The sequence below is a fragment of the Argopecten irradians genome, chromosome 8 (genome assembly GCF_041381155.1).
Source record: "Argopecten irradians isolate NY chromosome 8, Ai_NY, whole genome shotgun sequence".
NCBI classification, from domain to species: Eukaryota; Metazoa; Mollusca; class Bivalvia; order Pectinida; family Pectinidae; genus Argopecten; species Argopecten irradians.
Genome location: NC_091141.1, coordinates 28,299,751 through 28,324,896, shown reverse-complemented (window position 1 = coordinate 28,324,896; position 25,146 = coordinate 28,299,751). Strand labels below are relative to the sequence as shown.

General features: G+C 34.5%; 1 protein-coding gene across 1 annotated transcript in view; it reads right to left on the bottom strand.

Moving 5' to 3' along the window:
* The window catches only part of LOC138330051 (soluble guanylate cyclase gcy-31-like), a 39,846-nt gene that overhangs the window by 9,095 nt on the left and 5,605 nt on the right, over positions 1-25,146 (bottom strand). The window contains 7 exon segments of the mRNA XM_069277427.1: positions 3,926-4,072; positions 5,433-5,579; positions 6,048-6,177; positions 8,065-8,087; positions 8,090-8,151; positions 9,293-9,383; positions 10,828-11,776. Of these exon segments, the coding sequence (XP_069133528.1) occupies positions 3,926-4,072; positions 5,433-5,579; positions 6,048-6,177; positions 8,065-8,087; positions 8,090-8,151; positions 9,293-9,383; positions 10,828-11,607 (1,380 nt within the window). The 5' untranslated portion in view covers positions 11,608-11,776.

Below are 25,146 nucleotides of genomic sequence, written 5' to 3'. Positions count from 1 at the left end.
GATATTAACCTTAATGTCAAATCATGCTAAGGTGAATTTCAGGGGAGTTTCAAGTCAAGCTAGTTTCAGGATAAATTGACCTGAATACATCTGTCCTGTGTACCAATTGTCTCATCACAACTGACAAGAACAGTGATAGACATAACAATACGTACTTATGTAACAACAAATATTTGAGATCACATGAATCTGAATGCGATAAATGGACACAGCAGCCGTCACAGAGAGCTCACTGTATACATACGGTACCGGGAGAAATTGAAATAAAATTACGTTTAAAATATGTACGTTTGCAGATTTGATGGGATGTGACCTTGATTATTTATTTATTTATTTATTTATTTATTTATTTATCAATTTATTTCTTTATTTATTATTGTAAATGCCATCTCGCGTTAATTTTTAAGTTTACAGTATATGAATAAAGATTAAATGCTATGCATAATTAATGTCACGTTTCCGCCTTCCGATCTTCTTATTTGCGCGATATTTTTACCGTCCACAAATTACGCGAAAATAGATTACATGCGAAAATATAAGCTGGTTTACTGAACTTATTTGACACTCTAATCAACAATCCTCGCCAGAGTTGTAGTTTACTGAATAATGCATGCCTATGGAATTCGCGAAATTTGAATAGTCGCAAACACATCATGTGGATTGGGAGCGTATTAAATGCAAAGCGCGAAACTAAATCGCCACGAAAACGTCCTTCTACGAAATCATGCGAAATAAAGTCACAACGAAAATAGGTTAATATACAGTAACAGTTTGTGTTGTTGTTATTGTGTCTCAAGACGTTGCACATCCATTGGCTATCCCACCGACAACATTTGAAAACCAACGTGATTAAAACCAGCTCTTCAAAACGCTTATGCTATAGCGTAGCGTACTGAAGAGCTAGTTTTAATCAGACTGACAAAAGACCTAACTATTTTCGCAGTGATAATTGATTCTATAACATTTACCCTTGGTTTTTACCAATGTGAGTAAACTATTCCAAGGCTACTATTTTCGCAAATCTAAACACTGTTGTTACGAGTACCTTACCATTAACTCTGTGGTATCCTCAATAGTTTGAAAAAAATGTATTTCTAACAGTTTTCTATACTTATACAAAATGTATATGTATAACTGTGTTAACGTTCAAAATTAGTCAAAATAAATAATGCTGATGTTTCCACTTCATTGACATATTGTATTTATCCAAAGCTAAATAAAGCTCCTTTTCTTGTGCGACTTATGGGGTTCTGTTGATTAGTAAAGGCAATCCGCGATAACCAGAATCGTATGAACGGTGTTAACTTTACGGCACGGTGGGAGAGCCCGGATGTGACAAAGCGCCGCGAGGATGTTATCAACGATAAGAAACGTCATGCTAACTCAGACTGACATACACCCTACTGCGCATGCCTGTTTGCTACAAAGTTGCGGTATTTTATATCGGCAACGACAAGATCGCGTGTGAAGTCGCTACATTTTCTGAATTGATGGCATTTCACACTGGTAAATGAAACGAATTATCCTCAGCTTTAAATCATGTATTTCTGCGACTGTACTATTTTGATAGTTGGCCGATTCTCACTAAACAGGAAACTGTCTGTTTATGTTATTGATTCATTATCTCTCTCTAAGCGCTAATGATCAAACATGGCGTCTTTGTTGCAGATTCGCGGTCTCTTAGGGCTAAAATGTCTACCACATTATGGTCAACTGGATATGAGAGTTATTCTTGTCGTCCGTAGGGTATCAAAGTCTGGTAATGTTCTAACAGATTCTTCAGAAACGATAATGTTTTTATAGTTTATAGATAAGAGAGCCAATAATATCACAAATGGAAGCTGCCCTTGGAGTCCCATATTATTATACGATAAATGACATTTCGCATTATATACATACATAACATATCGACCCAAATAAATCTCTAAATCTGACTTTTGTTTATATATAAGTAAATATTGTGAACATATACACAGGTTATGGTTTCATTAAAGTAAGAATATGTTGGAGTACATACTACATGTATATATAATATAACATAAAATATTCGCTATGAAGAAATTTCGTGGTAAAACAAAACATGAAATATCAACACCAGTAATCATATACATTGTGGGGTCCACTGTCCCATTAGCAAATCTCGGATATTTTTATCCAAGAAACAATTTTGCAAGTTATATGCCAAGAAAGAAACTACCCTTATGTGACAATAATGATAAAAAGACGTTTCCATACAACTTAATACCAAGTAAATCACGAATGTAGATGGTCCTTTATAATCCATTAGGAGTCTAATTACGGCGACATATATATATCAACGATTCCATTCCGCAATTTGACTAAAACATATTCCTTTTGCATCTTAATTATTTTCAACATTTTTGCGAATACGAAAACGCGATCAATGGACTTACTGATAAACGTGCATTCATGTATACTTTTTATAAATTATTCGCAAATACACGTTGAAGCTCTCCCGAGACATTAAGCGAATATTTATATCTTGAGAAAATATGGTAGTTAATAGTAATTCAGTAACTGTGTTTGAAGCAGGTTTTCAACATAGACCAAGCGAAAGTAAGTTGGTTTGCAGCATGACCGTTTGTACACCTCACTGAGCTTATCTTTTGTTTCTGTTAAACTTTGTAGCACGCTGAGGCTATTTTAATTACCTTGTGTACTGTGCGTAGCTTGCTGAGGCTATTTTAATTACCTTGTGTACAGTGCGTAGCTCGCTGAGTTATTTTTAGTTACCTTGTGTACTGTGCGTAGCTCGCTGAGGTTATTTTATTTTAGCTTGTGTACTGTACGTAGCTCGTGAGGTTATTTTAGTTATCTTGTGTACTGTGCGAAGTCGCCGAGTTATTTTAGTTACCTTGTGTACTGTGCGTAGCTCGCTGAGTTATTTTAGTTACCTTGTGTACTGTTCGTAGTTTTTTATTCGGTGGTTATTTTATTACCTTGTGTACTGTTGTAGCTCGTGAGGTTATTTAATTACTTTGTGTACTGTCGTAGCTCGCTGAGGTTATTTTAATTACCTTTGTATTGTTGCGTAGTCTGAGAGTTTTATTAATTACTGTTACCGTAGCTCGCTGTTTAATTAATTACTGTCAGAAGCTCGGAACCAGTTCCGAGTTCCGTTTTAGGATTTTGTTTTTTTACAGTGCGAGCTCGCGAGTTTATATAATTTCATGTGTACTGTCGCGAGTTTATAAATTATCAATGTTTTCTGTGTGTGTGTAGCTCGCTGAGGTTTTTAGTTACTTTGTGTACTGTGCGTAGCTCACTGAGGGTTTATATTGATTACCTTGTGTACTGTTCGTAGCTCGCTGAGTTGATATTAATTACCTTGTGTACTGTTCGTAGCTCGCTGAGGTTATTTTAATTACCTTGTGTTCAGTGCGTAGCTCGCTGAGTTTATATTAATTACCTTGTGTACTGTTCGTAGCTCGCTGAGGTTATTTTAATTACCTTGTGTTCAGTGCGTAGCTCGCTGAGTTTATATTAATTACCTTGTGTACTGTTCGTAGCTCGCTGAGGTTATTTTAATTACCTTGTGTACAGTGCGTAGCTCGCTGAGTTTATTAATACCTTGTGACTGTCGTAGCTCGCTATTATTTAATTACCTTGTGTACTGTGCGTAGCTCGCTGAGTTTATTTTAATTACCTTGTGTACAGTGCGTAGCTCGCTGAGTTTATATTAATTACCTTGTGTACTGTGCTAGCTCGCTGAGTTAATATTAATTACTTGTGTATTTACTGTGTACTGTGTAGCTCGCTGAGTGAGTATTTTTTTATTACATTGTAAACTTTGTGCAGCTTGTTGAGGTTATTTTAGTTACCTTGTGTACAGTGCGCAGCTCGCTGAGGTTATTTTAGTTACCTTGTGTACAGTGTGCGCAGCTCCTGAGGTTTCTATATTTACCTTGTAAACTTTGTGTAGCTCGCTGAGGTTATCAAACTTGGTGTACATGGCGTTTAACATGGAGACGACGTCCATCGGGGAAATTTGACTACAAATGGCTGTAAACCCAACCACGTCACTGAACACGATAGTCAGACAGTCAAATACCTGAGGAAGAAAAAAGTATTCGTTATAGGGAACAATCAACTAAATGAAAAAAAGACCTTCGAAATGGCCCCTGTGTATTGAAGAATATTTACATTTTCACTGCAGTCCCACTATGTAACCTTACCAAGCGCAGTTGGCAGTCATATAGACAATGAACTTCAAGCGGTTATTTTGACGTCATTATCATTGTGACGTCACAATTGTCGTGCCAACGCTCACGGAAGCCGGCTGTTCAAATGGCTGTTTCATCCATGACGACAACGAATGATTATTTCATAATAGATGCAAAATCCCTTGATATTTTATCATAAAATTGTAACCAAATGTAAATATAAGCATTGAACGTCTTTCAGTTGGCATTCATAGCCAATATGAATGCCAACTAAACAGAGGCAAATTCAACATGCGAGCGTCTACGTAAAATTATTTAGTTGGTTGTTCTCTTAATACAATACTAAAAAGCCTATTTTCTCGTATGACTCAAATGAATTAGAAAACATTTTATTGTAAGTGAAAATTGTGAAGTGTTATCATGAAACTAAGATATGGCATTTTAGTCACTATTGGAATTAGTTGATTATAGTAATAAGATATTGATTAACTATTAATAGATATATGGAAAAGTCAGCCTTTGTGATACTTTCATGAATACACGTATATTGTTTTCTGGCATTTAAAAAGGAAGGATTTAGAAATAAATTTGAAGTGTAAACGCTCATTTTATTTTAATAGGTTACAACATGATATGCAATGTCCCAGTGTGTCATTTTTATTGCATTCGCACAATGTTATTTTTTTGTGTTCATTTATGACGTCATTGTTGTTGGCCATCTTGAATTTCGCAAGAAAAAATGAAAACATCATTTCGCATTTACGTCCTATCAGCAATTATAACGTGGCTCAAAAACCAACAGTCCTACTGCTATCTTTGTATTATGATTTGACAGATTTACTTTCCTTTGTTTTTCACTCCGTCAGTACTGACGGAGTAAACTAAAGAAAGTAACTCTGATAAGAATTTCTGGAATAGAATTGTAAACAGACAGATCGAGAGATTGACGTACAGGGGGATTTATATAGGGCTCACACACACAGCCCTTACAAACCAAGTATGCGTTGAGATGTATAAGGGGCCGCACTGACCGAATGGTTAAGATGTCTCGACATATTAATATAAGCCCTCCACCTCTGGGTTTCGGGTTCGAATCTTATGTAGGGCAATTGCCAGGTACTGACCGCTGGCTTGTGTTTTTTCTCCGGGTACTACGCCTTTCCTCCACCAACAAACCTGGCATGTCCTGACATGACCTTGGCTGTTTATACGACGTTAAACCAATAAAACCAAAGAGATTATACAAACCTCGCATGTGCTGATCGATTCCTCGCCACTACGCAGTCGGTCTGCTACAGGTTTGGGGATCATCTGGTAGAGTAGAGAATCCGTCCTCTTCATCTCCTCGTCAAGTTTCTGCATACTTTCCTCTAATATTTTACTCTTTTGTTGCTCCTAAAAATCAAGATAAATTGAATGTTAATTGACGTGATATAGGCTGTACGTTATACTTAATTCAATATAATACTTTTATTGTCTTTCGATCAATGACCCATCAGTACAAAATTAGATATGCATGCAGTATTGCATAACGCATGCAATATATAACAGTTAATTATATATTGCCGAAAGAGAATCATCATCAGATGTATTTTTGTAAAAAAAAAAAAACTTTCATGACTTCTTACAAAACAAAATGAATTGTATATCAGCTTCAGGGCCTTTCGAGTTGATACCAAAACGAACTCACCATCAAAGAGTGAAATACTTCATTTAACACATGGCAACAAAGTAGATGTATGACAAAGCGTCAACATCAACTTCAAATTTGTCACAACACAAAGACATTAAGGATACATTTTGGTATAACGTATTAGCGGTTTAAGCATCAATATTTTCGAATCTTATATAAACAACTCTAACCTGGTCAAGGGCAAGTTTGAGCTCTGCTGATTGCTGAGTTCCCGCCAAAACTAAGTCTCGGCTGGAGTCGTGCATGCTTAAATCGTTGATATATAGACCTGCCCTGTCCATGGCCTCAAGATTTTCCATCCTGATTGAAAATGAATTTCAGATCATAAACGAGTGTTTATTCTACGCATGTTTTTCAAATTTTATTTTTGTGCGCCTTAACATTTAATAACACTACACTACAATAACCTTCGTTTGATGAACTTCATCGTCAAAATTATTTTTTTTTTAAATCTAAAGTGTCATTAGGTCCTCTAATTAAGATGCCATATCATTGTTGTGTTACCCGGTAGAGCCAAAGAGTGGTCAGATTGAGAAGTGGTAACGTCATATGAACAGCCAGGATCATGTAGGGAAGCGCCAGATTTGTGGGAGGAGGAAAGCCAGAGAATCCGGAGAAAAACCACCGACCAAACGTCGGTACATGAACACTGCCTCACATGTGATTCTCGAACTCGCGACCCAGAGGTGGAGGCTTGTGGTAATATGTCAAGGCATCTTAACCACTGTCCAGAAGTTCCAGTTATACCTCTCTATAATGTTACCCTAAATAATAATGATGTATCAGTAATTTCCAACTACTTGATGTACAAATGTCATAATGTCATAGTCGGAATATCGCCTGAATTTTAGTCGAAAGTTTCGCAAACTGAACGCTTAATATATCTTTAAATGAGCAACGGAATTGCATTATGTTATATGTGACTTTACCACACAGAATCGTATACAAAAGTTTGAGGTAGGGTGTTTTTGAAACAAAGATTACAACAATATCAACAGCCCACCTTAAAAGCCACTTCCGTACCAAACCCAGGCTTATGTATTTTGAACCATTAGCTAATAATTTACTTAGAAATGTTTTCCTGTATAAACCGTCGTTCCCAAGACAACAAGGAAATAGTAACGAATATTAATCACTTCTAATATCACGACATCGTTCTGAAACATGCATGATACAAAACAAGTCAAATACAATCACTGTACACTCTTCTCTTTCGGACAAATACATTTCTCAATCGACAGAAAAAGCACGGGATTTATAATCTAATAAATCATAGCTAGTTAGTTTGCCATTCCGGATCGGGAGCAGTTGTCTAATCCGCAGCGGTTTCTATTAAGGTAGATAACTGACCTTATAAGGTTTTAAATGCTTAACACATGAGTAATGAACACAATTTTACGAGTTGATGAAATTCACAGGGAAGTCTTTTTTGTTTATGTTTGCTCTGTAAACGAACACCACGAAGATCGACAATCGATTTACATCGGATTATGATTAATACCCAAGTTTATGGGTCTACGTATATGCATTACATTTGATTACCACTTCGTTTAAGAACACTATTAGCAAGCAAATATCCCAGTCGATAATCCTTGACCTTCAATTCTGAATCTTAAAGTGAATAGTTGGGCAAAGAAAACCAGTCTAAATGCGTTCATTAGCCTTCCAAAAGTTCTCGCATATTAATACGACGGCCAAGTTCTGCTTAGTTTCCCAGTTCTGACCATTAAAGTAAAGTTGAAAGCATTGAAAGCGAGGCTGCGTGGAAATGTAACCACGGGCATAGTGAGCCAGGAGGACGTTTTAGAATTTCCATACTTTAAATTAATTTCTTCGTACGCAGACAGATTTTGACAAGAGATTTTATTTTTCCATTTCATAAGAAATTATACTGGATACATTCACACCATTTTTACCGAATTTAGCCATCCTTGCCCGACTGTTCACTTTAAGGTTGATTGATATTACCATTCATGAAATAGTTATGAAAAAACAAAACTGTTTGCAAACTCACAAAAATTTAAAAATAAAATATGTTCAAAACCCAATCAAATCAAGCTAAATAGTTACATTAATGTTAATTTTTTTTTTGCTATTTTCGTTTTACAGATTTTGCAGAATTGGTACTTATAATACAAAGAAAAGGATACTACTTTGTTACATATTTTGTCACTTAAAACATCTCACACAGGTGTTCCCATGAAGATGATATACAATCCCATTCGGGCATAAATACCATTTGTCCCTTCAAACGAAGCGTGTGATCATCGCAATCTACAAAGGAAAAGTTTAAGCGATATTTTTTTGTACGAACATCCGTTTTATATTATACTCATAATTATAAACCTAGCAGTTTTGGGACCATAATTAATTTTTCTGATGCATGAAATATCTACAAATGCTTATCATTCCATCGCGTATTTACAGCTTTGTTGCTATGTAAGCTTATTTAAGAACTTGTTTGATTATGTACAATGGCCTATTAATGTTGTGCAAAAAGGACTGCTGACCTAGAAAGTTGGTAACCAACTAAATCATTTTACATAGACCACAGTGTTAAAGTTTGTTAAAGTTATGTAATGTATCGTTAAAATAGCTGAATATTAGTTAGCTATTGTGCTCTATAACTAAATTCTAGGTTCTCATATAACACTAGATAGAAAAAAAAGTTTGGGTCCTTCTGTTCACATTCCAGCCAGGGTAGCCATTGTGAAATAAGGTGCATTTTGCACCAAAAGATGCTGCAATTCTAATGATTTTACCTATCCATTATTATCAATCTGAATTTCCAAATTCATATCACTGTTCTCTAGGTAAAATTACCTGTCAAACACATTTTTTTTGAAATTCACAATTAACCGGCCAATCGGTGGCCGAGTTAAAATTTTATCCTCGGCTCAAACTTGTATACACAGGGATAATTTCGAAGTTTTTTTTTATATAATTGCTTGTTCCCTTATAATTAATGCAATATAGACTTAGATTTCGCTTACTGACCGCAACTAAATCTTCGATTAAAAATATTTTAGGGAAAATATAAATCAAATAACAAGAATTCCACGGAAGTGGATGTGTCGCCTGCACAGCATCACAAAAAATAGTTAATTACAGTTGAAAATATTGCAAATATTTAGGTGGAGTTATCAAGTCCCTTAACTCTTGCAAATATTGATTGATTTTGACCAGTATCGAACCCATTCGAGATCTCATTGATATAAAGCAATTAAAAAAAAAACAATTTACCAAATTTGGTTGAAATCAGACAATAAATAATTAAGTTTTCGCACGGAAACCGTTTCCCGGATGCCGACGCCAACACCGAAGCCGACACCGACACCGACGCCGACGCCGACATACTGATACCTTAGTGTCGCCCTTTTGTTGCAGGCGACACAAAACTGATATTAATGTTTACCTTTTCTTTTCACTATATTTTTGTTTTCACCCCGGTTCATGGTACCACCCTCTGACGATATCTCAAACACATTGTTGGTATGCGCCATTATCTGAAGAAAAGAACATACATGTTAATGTTTCTACACCAACAGTCATGACTGTGTTAAATAGGTAAACATCACCTTAAAATATTCGTGTTGAGATACAATGTTTGTGTATCACATCCTTTGCAGATGTCCTTTCTGCGGAAGTTGGCGGTCATTTTTATATGCAATAGGCAGGTATCAACACTTCTATTTTTTAAATTTTCATTTTAATAACAACGGCTAACGTTCAATGACATTCTGAAGCCTATTTTGTCAGGTTGTTTAAGATAAGAATACGGTAATTTAACAGAAATTGTTGGGTTATTATGGGTGTAGTTTCGACAACGACTATTATTGTCTTCAGTCTGCTGTAAAAGACCAGTAAATGTAAATTGCATACAATATAGTAATTAGCGAGGACGATGTGATAACATTAGCGTCACGAGATGTTAAGCACAGCTCAGTTGGTTTTTTTTTCAAAGAAAACTCAACTCGTCCTAATTATCGTTAAGAGATTCTATGAAATTCTGATCATACGTGTTATAATGGATATCCCTTATAAATTCTTGTCCGTAACACAGAAGAGGGGATTAGACACATAGTCATAACGCGCGTTATTCATTTTGTCTCATTGACATCGTTTAATTATTTCCAGCACCAAATATTCCTGTTTAAAGACATTTTAAATCGATTGTACATGGTGATTGGTCATTCAAAGGAATAGCTCATGTCACAGCCTACAGAGCATGATATTCGATGACGTCACGCTAGAAAGACAATTAGAAACAAATGTTATCTATTCTCCCTATTTTCGTTTTTTGATTATAATGTTCACATGGAACAATTTACCATAAAGTCGGTTATCTTCGTGAATTGCAAATTTGGTATTTTCAATTAAACCAAAAAATATTTCAATGGATTAAAGTATAGTTATCTTAATATGAAAATATTTTTGATTTAATGACATATTAAGTTTCTGTTACAAAATCAATGACATTCGTTCAATTGTGAAAAACATCGTCCTGCAAAAATACCGGCTTCATGGTATTGTTGTTTGATTTATCATCTTCATCTATCGTCATTTCTTCTTAAAAATAATAATATTTGACTTTTACTTTTTTAAAAATTCTTTTCCATTTATCTTGTTTGATGTGTAATGCTTTACATCACAAATATTTGATAATGGATATTATAGATACACCCGTATGGCTTCTTTTAGTAAGTAGTTTTGCTAAGCATGAACATATTGATAGTATGCGATTAAAAACCAAAATAAATCGTTAAGCGATTTAAACTCAATTTGTCATGCAGTAGTTTGGTTTCACAACTGATGACATTGATTTATACATACTTTCACTAAGGAAAGGTTCTCTGGTGATAATCTCAAATAGCTCTTTTGTGTTTTATTATTGTTATTGTAGGTATTGTAGGTTAAATAAAATCATACCCAAGCCTCGTCTGTACTTACGCTGTCCCAAGTCAACTCCACAAGTGGCCGTATTAACTGAAAGTTTTCTTTGAGCAATTTTCCTTTGATATAAGGCATGACAGCCATTAGACTCACACCGATGCTTTTGACAAACAGCTGCCGATTGAAGACTATATGGAATGGGAATAATTCAAAGAATACATCCGACCTCAGTGGTAGAGATTCCGTTATATGGTCGATGTTTCTAAACATTTTGATGTAGGCAGTGTTGTCGAACGTTAGTCGCATGACGACGTGAGTAAGATCGCCTATGCACGATTCACTTGTAACGTTAATGGTTATCTTCGTGTTGTAAAACAGGCGGCCAACCTGCCGAATCTGTCCCTGGACATAGTTAACAAATCCTTTTCGTTTGCTTCTGTAGTGCAAAGTCAGACCGGACTGTGTTTCATTTTCGACAAAAAATGAAGGCGGTTTCAATTTTGGGTAACTGAAGCGTAGGTACTCGTGAAGGTTATCAAGCCCGCTGAGAAAATCTCGCATGTTGCGTCCCAGAACTTTCAGAACTTTATCATATCCATACTGGCCAACGAATCCGACAAAACTTACTCCAAATGCGTCCATCAGCTCGTCAAAGTCTTCCCCTGTAATCTCCGCCGCAGCCCTTGCTAAGGTCTCTATGATATTCTCACTGTAAATGCGATGTGTTGCAAATGTCGTCTGCTGCAGGTTTGCAGTCTTTCGAATATGTTCCCATGTTTCTTCGCCATAATGATCGACAATGTAATCGACTATAGCTTCCAAAAGTAATCCGTACATTTTTCTAGGAAAATGCGGTTACCAGAACAATTTTGTAGTTTCCCAGAAGTTGCTTGGTTATCGTTCGTGTGAGCAAGACACTATGTAAGTTGTATTCTCCAGTAGAATTTTTGGTATGGCGTTTGATAAACTTCTAGCTAGCAAATGGTATCCTTCCATGTCCGTGTGTCTGAAACAAAAAATAGATATATACAAAAATAACAATGTTGTATTTCCTCACATGTGTACGGCGTTTGCCATCTTTTAAGCTGATTACACAAGTCCAAGCATCAAAGATCTAATTACGAACTACTATCCGATAGTGATACGAAATCCTCGGGGAATTTCTCTGCAAGATTAATCGTAAAAATAGAAGGAGAAGCCGAGTTCATATACATACAGTTACAGCGAGAGATAGCGGCAATTCGTGAAAGTCAAATACCTTCATGGCGGGTTGGCATAGAACCGTACTCATGCATGTCTATCTTACAATTCTAATATGAAGTGTTCACATTAAACACATGTTTTATATTAATTTTGATGCTACCACGGCAGAAGCAAGGCAAACTTGCCGTATATTGCAAATTTAAAAGTTTGTATATATATTTGATGAAGATGTTGGAGTGTTATTTGAATTGCTTTATATTTAGCGTTAATTATGATATATTGCAAGTGATTTATTGGAATTTATAAATTTGAAAGTAGAATGAAATTACATAGATATCTGAACTATAAGAGAGGTGGTTTCCCTTGAAACAAATCGACATTACAATAAGTATGCAGTACGTTAAAGCGAAGATAAAACAAAATAATGTCTTTGCTGCATTTTGAGATAAAAAATCACGTTTAACAAAATGTAATATCATGAAGTATATAGATAATTGAAAAAAAATGTGTTATAAAATGCTAAGCATTTTCATTATATCATAGAAAACATAGATATTTTAAAATACGTGTGGAAAGTTTGTCGTGTCATTGGAAAACTGGACAAAGTACTATATACAATATATTAATCGACGAAAACATCAATATTCATCTGTATACAAATTATATCAACTTGAAAACAGTTCAAACACAATGAAACAATACCCTACCTGTAAACCAGGTATGTTTTTTAAAGTTATTTCGAGCGCTATTTTTGTAGGCTTCTGAATATTATGTTGGTTGAAATCAGTTCGTTTTAGTTACAAACCGTTGTTTCGAATAAAAATGTCATTTACATTTTTTAGTTCTTGAAGGTGCAGATGTTTATTTTGATGAAATTACAGAACCGTTCATGAAAGGCAAATTAATTGCTTTGGTACCATCTGTTGTATACATGTAGGTAAATTAAACACGCCCAGTGATAATATTTGTGCTATTATTTTGTACTGAATGTAATCTGTATCTCAATGTAGCTGGTGATTAATATATAACACACGTTCGTATCGTACTGGCATCTGATTTTAAAGTTATATGTACCGTACTTTTCATACTCACTAATTAAGAATAGCTTTTGATATGTTATTCACCACCAATAGTTATCAACATTTTGAGAAATACAATACAATAAAAGTTAAATAAAAGCTACAAAAAATAATTTAGGCAGTACCGTCAAAACTATTGATGGTATTAATGTCTATAGTGATGTGAAATAAGTACCCATAGTCGTGGTCAAACGAGGAAGTCAAGTTGTGGTTTACGTTTTCATTTCACATTTTAACAATGCCGTTAGAAACAATAAAGTGATTTTTTTAGTAATGTTTTCATTCAAATTTACACAAAGCATAAAAAACAAGAACTATCACAGTGCATATGTAAATAAAGCGTCATAAATGTTTGCACAGGCCTTTGAATGATTTTCAGAGCTTAATTCATTTAGATGTAATATAGCATTAAGGTTGTATAGCAATGGCTCTAACATTGTCATATATTACACATTTTAAAGAAAATGTCGAGGTTTGTCAACATGACAAACATACTTGGCGTATTGCCCCCCCCAAACACACAAGGAATCATCACGTGTACATCTAGTGAACTTAAGTGTTAGTTTGTCTATACTGTAAACCAATTCATTTTCGTAGGGAGTTATTTTTTGCGTTTTCCTACCTTACTTATGTTTTTGGAGATGAGATTCATTTCGCCGTTTTTTCAAACATTATTATAACTATGATTAGTAAAATTGTGAAACAATTAAATTTCGATGATTTTGATGGTCGGTAAAAAGCCTACCGGTAACTGCTCATAAACTAACCTAAATATAAACTAACCGGACATGATAAACACATGTTTAAAGATAACAACAGAAACACCAATAAAATAGTGACTCAGTACATCTTAAAACGCAATAAAACAGATTACGGTTCAAATACTGTACTATATCGTTTATATTACCCAGAGAATGTAAACCGTTTTATAAAACAGACTTCGGTTTATATTCGTTGTTTAAAAATCCAGACGAAAGAATAGGTAAAGTTAATCTACATTGACCTAGTAAAGTATTTATATGCATACGTGTTAGAACTTCTAAAATCCCGACAGCGATCCAAAACCTATTCCATCTCTCAGATAACTCTTCTTTAAATACGTGTAAACCGAACCAACTTCTGACAAAGTATAATCTCCTTTAATCGTCAGTACATGTTGTAGGAGTTTAAGGTGCATTCGCATCAAATAAGATAACTAAACCAGTGGGTTTTTGTTAAATTAACACTAAAAGAATGTTTACCATATGGATTCAAAATAACAGAAATTCGCGGGTGTAAAATTATGTGATTTACACTTTGGAACATTTTAACTGGGGTATAATTTTCTCGTATCTTCTGTGTGGCGTCGTTTATATAACAAATAACAAGGAATATCTTAAACTATGATTTTTGTAGCGAAAATCACAAGTTGATACATCCCGCAACTTTTGATTAATCCACGACCACAAGCAACTAAAACAGTATTTGTTTAACACATATGCAGAGTATCTGAACCAGTTCGTTATAATTCTTCTTTATCTAAGCGTTTCATTTTAGTACCTGTATGTTTGACATACATGTCGTATTGAAATACCAAAATCAGATTGCACTCTAAATAAACAGCGAAGGGATTTATGACGACATTACGCTGTAAATTTTGTCTTAAGCATAACAATGTTTTCATGTTAGTTGTTAGTTATTATAATTACTTTCAACCAGGGAAATACAGAAATTCTTGAGAGAATCCTTCTCTAAGACAATGCCACATTGTTTTGTCAGTCAGTCATAGGTGACGTCATTTTGTCCGTTATAATCACACAACCAAACATGTCCCTAATTCCAAACGTCCAACTACTTAGCGTTAAAGTTGTATACATATTATTTTAAAACACCATCTTCTCTTAATTCAACAATGATAATAAACTTAGACAGTTTAATTTGAATAGTTCACCTATGACCATAAACTAAATGGAAATGCTCGTTACGTATTAGATAATATGTATATCTGCATATAACTATGTAGGGAAAAGAAGTAATTCTAACAGTATGGGCAAAATATCGTCGAATGTTCAAGGTGATCTGCTCCTTTGTTAAAACACTAAAAAGCATGAACAAACGAAATTACACACTAAGGACGGTCACCAACGTTCACAAAAACATAAACAATGAATACATATATAACATACTGATTAACTTTGGTCAGTCGCTATAATAAGTTGCGACTGCCGAAGGCTTATGCAGTTGTTTATCAAATGAAAGGCGTATCAAAATGACGTGCAGTTAACACTGTATAACTATACGCATAAATAAAGGTTTTATGAATGAAAATGTTAACCATTCAACGCTACGTGCGAAATACTCAGCGGTCAACGCACAATGCTTGAATGCTGTGTTGATAAGCGATGGACTGTTTTAAAGGTTGCCATGGAATTATATCTTATGTGATGTACAATAATTAGGTTTATAATCCTAAACGACCTACTTCTCAGCACGGGGTCAGACGTGCGGGTTATCTTCCAAAAATAAACCAAGATTAAACACTAGGATATCTAAATACTCCAAATACCTTAAACCTTCTGTAATAGAGTGTGTTATCGTAAAAAAAAAATAAGGTACAAAATGATAACTAAAAACAAATCATCTCTTTCATGTTACAATATGAATAGGAAAAACTCCTTATTATTGAAGTGCAATTATATACAATAATAGAATAACGTTTTATCTTAGTTATGATTACATACCTATGTAATGGGTTCAATTCCGCGCTGAAGGCCTTAGGCATTAGATTGTATTTCTGCAGCAATAATTCACTAAATAGCGTTGCATGTTAATGTTTCCATATTAACAAGGTTTGTTACACTTCTAACTTCAACGAGAAGTTCAAGACTGAACTGTTTCAGCCGATACCATAACACAACATGTGCTCCAGAGCACGTGCTACTAAAATATGCTGGAGATCCCATAGATAAAACTGAAGATTCGTAAAAGCAAATTATACAGCAACATATTGGTCGTTTATGACCGGACACCTGTTTACAAGACATTAAAACCTGCGATGTTATATATATAATTAACATTCCTGATACAATCACTTACCTATCCCCAAGAGCGCAGTCTCAGAAGCTAATTCAATCTGCCGTAACAAGAGCGAATTTATCAGATTTTAAACAATAGAACAGAAATGTAAGACTACAGATAACTTTTAAGTTTAAAATCAAATCAAGGCCACAAGTTTGTCTAGACAAAACATTATGCATGTTCTTGTTTATTTTGCAGCGTTTCATATGCGAGTTTTCTAAAGGCGTTGCTATGGATGCGAGTAAACATTTTAAGGGAATGGATTACTATCAACTTTTTGTAGTCATGGAGACTCGCTGAAATGCACAGACATAATCTGAGGTAGTAATAGTAAATGGTCAAGGTGTATGCGTTAATTGGATAAAAGGCGTTCACAACTGTATTCTAACTTATTGGATTTCAAGATCAATACATGAAAAAATAATTGTATCGCTTTATCATCGATAGCATACCATTTTATTACTTAGTATATGTTAAACGTAATCCAACAGGCCAAAAGGCCTAAATGCATTAACGTAAATTTTATACAACGCACCTCACCCCTAAATTACAAAACACAAAAAATGAAGCAAAATGTTTTCGTCGTGTCTGTGTAATTAAAACCATCGTATAGTTCTATATAAAGTGCATAGATTTTGTTCTTATTTGCATAAAGCAAATGAATTATATAAGATGGTTGAAATGTGAAAACCGTACATAATAGTTTCTGAACCTGGTGATCCATTGGGCATTCATACTTATTTACTTGTGTGTAGATTTGAGTTTTGTTTTCTATTTAAATTCCTATCTTTGTTGAATGGGTTTTTCACTACACTTTAACGCTTCTCATTCTGTTTATCAATATAAGTCAGATTTCACAACAGCGCACTATCGAATGATAACTCTTACGTGAGTGTTACACCAAATTTAACCACACCAATCGCTTTTATGATTATCGTTATCATTGAACGTTGTATGGAGCGGTATTGCAAATAAACGATAGTACGCATATAAAGTAAATTACTATGATAATTGAATCTTTGGTGTTTCACAAGTAAAATGGTTAATAACAATATACAGTAAAACACGTTTATAACGAATATGCTTAGAACGAATTAATGGTTACAACGTTGTAGTTATTATTCTCCGTCAAGATTAATATATTATGTGTGATATATTTATAATGTAAAAATAAGCCATTTTTCCTTGGTTTATTATGACATTGAAAACTGCATTTGGATGAATCCGATAATTAAAGTTTGTGTCTGCGTATTAGAAATAAAGAAACACTGTAATATCACGTTGATATTAGGAAACGGTACCAAAACAACAAGACCTGATTTCCTATTCAGAACTCCATTATATATCCTTTTTTACTTTCTTTATAATCTCATCTACATATATATATATATATGTAAACGATGTTTCATATTTCAATTTAGATAATGCTGAATTATTGTTATCAGTAAATCATGGCAAACTGCGATGCTCTCATTTTGTTTAATCTCAATGATATCAGTATTTATACTCCAATAGTGTTATCGCCGACATGCATTAAACAAATTCCAAACAACAGGACCTGATGATCGGCTGTTAAGTCTATTTCATCTATAATAAGATTGACTTGGCAAACGACGTTCCCCACAGGTGTAAACGTTCGCTAATATTAGAAAACTTGGCAGTTTTATGATTTCGTTTAAATCACAAGCAACTTGAGTTTTCAATATCAAGTATTTAACACTGCTATCAAATTATGTTATGACAGAAGTAGTTTTCCGTGACATAAAACATAATGCATTGCGCATCCCTGTGTATCTCATTCATTTCAATCAGACGTTGCGTCGAAGATATCAGCGTCAAAACCTAGCGGAGAATCTAAACATGGCGGAGTAGCGTTACAGACTGACTGTGCGAAACATACCCTCAAAGATATATAGTAATAACAACAAAATGTATTCAACACAAGTCTACTTATTTTAGACATATACGTCTGTCACTAGACAAATTACCTTACATATATACATCCTGCTTTATCTGAATCATGGTATGGTTACATTCCAGACAACGTATACAGGGAAAGTTTGACATCTTTTTTTCCATTTGCGGTGGTATCTCTTACTGTGAAGCATGATAAAAAGTAGATTAACCACCAAGGGCTTTAGCGCGGCTGAGGGTTTTAGTATTGGTAATGGTCACTTTGCCTTTGGACGAGCCATATCGTATCGGACATGATCAGCCAAAAAGGAATTCGACATCTGGTCACTGTACATGTTATTATGGCACCATTACAAACCCATCAATACCAGTTTGATGCCGCCTTCCAAAATTAGGCATGAAACATGAAAAATTCGTGGGTATTTACTTTCATGGTGTGGAAATTTCAGATCATTTCTCGGGTAAACATATTGGAGGTTGTCCGATAAATAATTATGATGATAATGAATGAATTAAAATTAAAATTAAAATTCATTTTAGTGGCCCAAATCCAACTAACACCGAGCGTTCGTATACAACGAACGTGATCGGTAACGATGACAGCGGCGGCCGCATTCATGCTACCGTACGTTAACTGATTAACAAGAGTATCCCTTAGCCGCTAAAACTCAAATTACATGCGTTCTGGGTTGTTTTTGTACTGTATAAAAATCCAGGTTACATTTACCAAATTTCAAACATTCATTATTTGCATACAGCGATTCAGTATGTTCAAGCTTAATACCTATTTTTGTTATTGAAATCTATCTCTAAAATAAGATCGATCAAGCACAGTGACGACCAATTCTAATTGTGTCTAATTAAGGCTAATTAAAATATTCTATGATATCGTTTAATGAATATCAACATTAGTAAGTTACCTAGATGAGTTTTGCACAGTCAGAGAGGTATTGTAATTGTTACTATGAATATCAAGAGAAAAGTCTTCCTTTTTAAAATGTTTATTTATATATTAAGTGTTTATTTCTGTTTTGCCTACCATTGCAACCAATAGATGCCTCCCTTAATTCAATTAAACCCAATATCAAATATGTACACATGATTTCTTACAATGCGATGCAGATAAACGAAATAAAATCACTTGTTTTGAAAACAATATGTAGGCAAAATGCAGACAAGCAGACATACGGGTTGATGGTGGATTACAAAATAAACATAAGCCCCTCCCCACCACTTTATAACTCGATATCGTAGCTGGGTAGGTATAAAATGTTATAAAAATTAAATCACGGCAGATTGTAAAATAATACAGACTCCTTTATGAAAACATAGCCATATTCATCTCTTTTTCTTTGTTGGATGTCAATGTAACTACGTGCCATGTCTAAGTAACTAAACCTCACCATGTTCATCACTCAGCTGTAGCAATCAACAACCTATCAGCTGATGGAATATATTTCAGTGCTGAAGCCACCAACGAAGGTATATCAATGGTTTTTATGAATGTACTGTGGGAAAATAGATTTAGACTTTTGGTGTTAAATCCTTGATATTTTCTGTTAAATTGGTACAAAACTTGAACAGGACCGGATTTTACGATGATTGACGATGGAAAGAAGAAATACTTGGATTTATCTCATTTGGATGATAGACAGAAACGTACAAAAACGCAAGAGCAAGGTCAAAAAGGATTCGATAGTAATTCCATGTTCACGGGAACTGATTGACAGGCCCCCTGAGAACGTTAATTACAATACATCTCTGAGATCAGTTTTTTTCTATCTATCTTAGGTAATATACATACCAGTTTCCTAAAGGCTTGTAATATGTTTCAGAACACTTTTCACAAAAAGGAGGGTGGGGGGATGGGGGGGGGGGATGTATACTTTCATGATTAATTTAGCCTTAGATATAATCCAATAATTTATAACAGGCATGTAGTTTTAGAACATTTTGTTTTCACATTGACATACAGTGATGCTAAAGTGAAACTACTTATAATTAAGACAATAATAGAATATCATTACTTGTTTTTATGTTTAGTATTGTCCTTATGTAGTGTATCATGGTTGATTATTATTAAGCATGTGCATAGCTTATTAGAGGTGTGTGAGGGTGTAATTGTGCTTGGATGTTTTACACAGATATCGAACATATCGGTGTCCATACATCACTGATATATGTTTATACTGGCATGAACAGTTGTGTCAGTTCTATACAAAAATATCACGGACAGGAGAATTCTTCGTCTAAATATTTCAACTCATAATGCTTTGGAACTGTTTTGCGTTGGAAGTAATCCCCATCAAAACAAAATGGCGTCCTCCTAAGACACGGTGCTGATTACAGTATTTAAAACAAGTGTTATTATGAAAGTGACATTCAACACCGATATCCACACTAAATGTTAGCTATTGTCAATTAAGGGTTACTGAAATCACCCAGTTCTATGAGCAAGACGGTGTCGCGCTATCTGTTTATCGGTAAGGAAAATACTCGTTGTAACCATTCTATTTATAGATAGCAATTAAGAATTGACGCCAGACGGCTGCCATTGTTATTCAATTTCAATGTGGATTTCGTTTTTAGAGATGCATTGTCCATAGAGAGCAAAATGTCGTCTCTAGACTGCACAAACAATGACTGACTTTTCATTCACTATGAGGGCTTTCAGTAAATAACGTTAACCAAGATACATTTGGTGAAATATTTCATTTTTCACTTCTCCGTTGCCATAGTTATATTGGAAAGTGTTTGTTAAATTTTACATTTCTTTTATTGTGTGATTTTGATGAATTTGAGTGATTTTTTTCTTATTTTCTTATGGGCAGACGAAATATAAACTTTTACGCAAACTAATGTCAAAAGGTAATACTTCAAATACGTGCAATATCTTTTCTTTTAATATGCTAATCAAGCTGTTTAAAGCATTTCCTTTGGCATGATATATAGTTTATATCACAAAACATGACCAAGGATGCCGCATTCCTCTCGTTGTCGCCGTTAGTATTCATCCAAGTAAAGAGACGTATGTACAGATCAGTTTCGCAGTTGATTTAGAGAATAGTCGATAACGGTTGATAAAAGAAACGATATTAACTTTTTACGCGTAAAATACATCTAAATTTGGAAACGCGAGGAAGGTTAGCGAGATACAACCGACCAATGTAGCTTCCGTTTCAACGACGTAAATGTGTATCCAACGTTGTAAGGTGAACAAGACGTATATGGCAAGAGTACGAATGATTGTATACGTTCACTATATGTAAATCGCTCATGATCTTCGGTTTTTGGAAATTAATAAATTATTCTTAAAAGTGTCAAACCTTTCAAGATTCTTCTATGGAAAAAATCCGACATTGGGAATAAAAAAAATATACAAATATGGTCAATAAGATATGGTCATCCATTCCTAGATTTATCGACCTGAGGAAATATTGATATTGACTTCGGACTACGTCATTCTTTATATCTTTTTCTCAGGTTAATAAATCTGTGCAGTGACCTTATTTGAAAGCTATAACTGTGTCTTATAAACAAGTAAAAGATTTATATTGATCCCAGTAGTAATCGGTGAGTCCATTAGATTTCTTAATATTTTACTGGTGTGTGGGGAATATTAAGTAGGGTAATGTCTTGCTGAAAAGAGAATAAACCTATGGGAAGTACAGAGAATAATGTTCTACAAGCCACAAATAATTAAAGATGTGAAAAGTCTATAGAAAGGGTAATTTAATAAGGATTATAAATATTATACCGGGGTAGTGAAGAGTGTATTTATGAATGCTAATATCGAAACATGTAATTACAACATCGCAATTTTTAACATTAATTTTACACCACATTATACGGGAATAAGAGTTAATTTGACTTTGGCTAAATATGTTCTAAAAAGAAAACGAAGAACACACGGAGGTTATTCACCCTTGAAATTTTAAAATGAACTGCTCTGGCATTAAAACTTTCAGGGAACAATATAGGCTGTCCCATTGGACTTAGTTACACAAGCCGGATAGCAATGATCAATCACCCGTTGTGCTCCCAAATATTGACTGGTGTGCAATTATAGTATCCATTATATAGCATCTTATGACATCATGATCATGGCTACTTCCGCCGAAGTTACAACTGCCACTAAAGTCACTCACATTAGGTCACTAGTCACTATTAGCATAAAAGATCCAATGTTGAGGCTGTGAATACTTGAGTATTCAAAGATATAGAGGATCGTACAAGAGTGACTACATGTAATGTGAAATCTATTAAAACGATCAAATAATATTATATGGCACGAACATTTAGGCGAGTTTAGTATCGAAATACTCAACGAGGTTAATGAATTTCAAATTACGTAGTCACAAATGTAAGATTCTATTTATCACATAACTAATGCTTATGGAAATATATACACAACTTTCAATTTCGTTTAAGAGTGGCAAAATCATACTTTTTATTTGACCTTTCCGTCAACCGTATCAATGATGAGACGTCATATTTTGATTATGACGTCATTATTACCTATTACGTTACGTATTGCCATTAAACATGGACCTTACGATATGCATGACCTACATGGTTGAACGTGCCAGTTTTATCATAAACACAATAATTGAAGATTGGATTTAACCTTCTAACGATTCACCTCGTTATAATATCGAAAACGGCTCACAAACGATTCTTTTCTGTCATAGTTACTCCAACCATCCTTTCATCACTGACGCATGACACATGTTTTATTTTGTAATAGTGTATAATTGGTGTTTGGTGTGAACTTACAAAAGATTATCAAAGTCAAGTGCGACCAATTTCACCAAAGTTTAGTTTGGTTTCAGTTTGGTTTTTATCAGTTCAACATTCCATTGACAGCCAACAAGGGTCACTTTAAAACGTACAAGGTTTGTTGGTGGATGAAAACCGAAGTAACCTGTGCAAAACCACCGACCAGCGGTAATACCTGGCAGTAGGCCCGAATGGGATTCGAACTCGCAACCCACCAGAAGTGGAGGACTTGTGGTTTTATGTTGGAACATCATAAGAATTGAATTACAGACTAAACCTAGATACACTCCCGCCCTAAGTATGATTTTTGTCAGTTGTGATGTGCTTTAGAATCAAATGGAAGCGTTTTTCCCACAACAAAAGTGTAGTTTTCATTATTTCCTACATCTATCAAATTTTATGAAGCGGATAGTTCGATGTTGTATGTATATCATGAAAAAATATCGGAGTTCCAGTTATAGATTTAATCCTACAAACCGTTAATCAACTTCAAAGTTGATTTCCAATACACTAAAAGGCTATAGGGAGACAGATCATGCCTTTTGTTATCATACGTAAAGGTCAACAAGTACAAGTGGGAAATATATAGCCAGTGCAGTCTAGTAATTTACACTTCAAAGACTCATTATCTTATGATTTGTAAAGATAAAGATGTTTAGGATTCGTCGATTCTCGTCTGATTTAATCGAAGCTGTTTGACGCTTGTACTTTCTGAGATGTTATGATAAGTAGCTGGTGTTTGATGTGTAGGTTTCTCAGAGCAGTGGTAAATCAAACATACTAAGTAACATAGATCTGCCTTCTGGAACATGTTCTCTTTCGTGTTTTATATCATTTAAGAATGCACAATGTTTATAAATTTTAGAACTGTGTTAAGGTTGTTTATATAAAACAATGTAGACAATACACACTACCACAAGTAAATGATTCAGATTACTCCAGGTCATGTCCCGGTGTAGGTCCATACTGTGTTATACCTACCTGGTGACATATACAATATAGACTTCAAGAAATATAGTGATATGTCGATTTTGGATCACATTTCATTTTATAACACTATATCAACCGATCTGAAACAGTCCACTGATGTTTACATTTATCTTGAAGTTTTAGACGTCGATTTGTCTTTTCACTCCAATATCATGGTGGCATTCTGTTTATAAGTCAAGTGTTTAATATCGATATGAGAATCAAGTTAAAATGGCGGAACAAAATTCCTATGCTAGGAAATAAATTTGACGAATGTGCGAACGTAGGGTATGTGACTCTCGCATTATTCGTTTAATGGTTATGAGATTATCCGACAGAGCATATCCTGTAGAAAGTGCGTGAGACCTATACCTAACATGTACTACGCATTGCATGATATAAATTGCAAATAAATTTAGATGTGTGCTTCTAAAGGATATTCGTCCGCCTATTTCTTCCTTTGCTTGGCTGAATATGATCATGAGCGGTCGTCCCCGCGACAGCTTTGGGTTCAGTCCTCTGGTTGAGATGCATCGAAACTTTTCACTGCTTAGCACTCATCAGTGATTTAAATGATAGTCTGTATACAAACTATCTATAAAAGAATGGATGTGATTTAAGGGTTCGAACATGCAGCTCATGGATGGTTTAATTTTCTGAAGATTATGAATGCTTTTTTATTGACGCAATACCAACCGTTTTTATCTTGCATTGTTGTTTTTAGATTTGGAAGTGTTTGATAAATCAATACCGTCCGTTTAGACCCGTTCTCTTTATATAGCTCTATTTGACTGTGTTTCCTTCTTAAAGAATAGTGTATCTACTTAAGAGTAATGTCGACTTCTCTAAGTCACTTGATTTTCAAATGTTTTATGTCGATCAATCCGTGAGATGTTTCCGAAGTTCCAACGCCACGTGTACAAGATAAAAGCTTTAGAATCTGCCAGGGTTTTGAAATTGAACATTCGTGAACCTTTTGTTCTTTTAGAATTTGAGTTATTCTATTTATTTTCTTCCTTTGTTTTTTTTTTATATATTTCTTGTGTCTTTTCTTAAGTGTTAAATAAGGTTCTGTCTCTCACATGACGAGTGATTCTATATATCTTTGTGTGAAGTACATGAAGTCAAGTGAATATGACGGGTCAATCTGTATGATGTGTACATAGTGTTGAATAACGTACTATCTCTCTTGAGAAGGCACTCGTATTGTGCATAGTGCTACATTATATAATACGGTTTAGTTATCGAGCTGACGAATGTCTATTCTGTATATATTGTACATAGTGTTAAATTATGTAATGAGGAGGGAGTCTGTCTTTTCATAGTGGTATTATAAAAAGTTTTTCTTACTGTGCCGAGTATGTATCGTAATGTT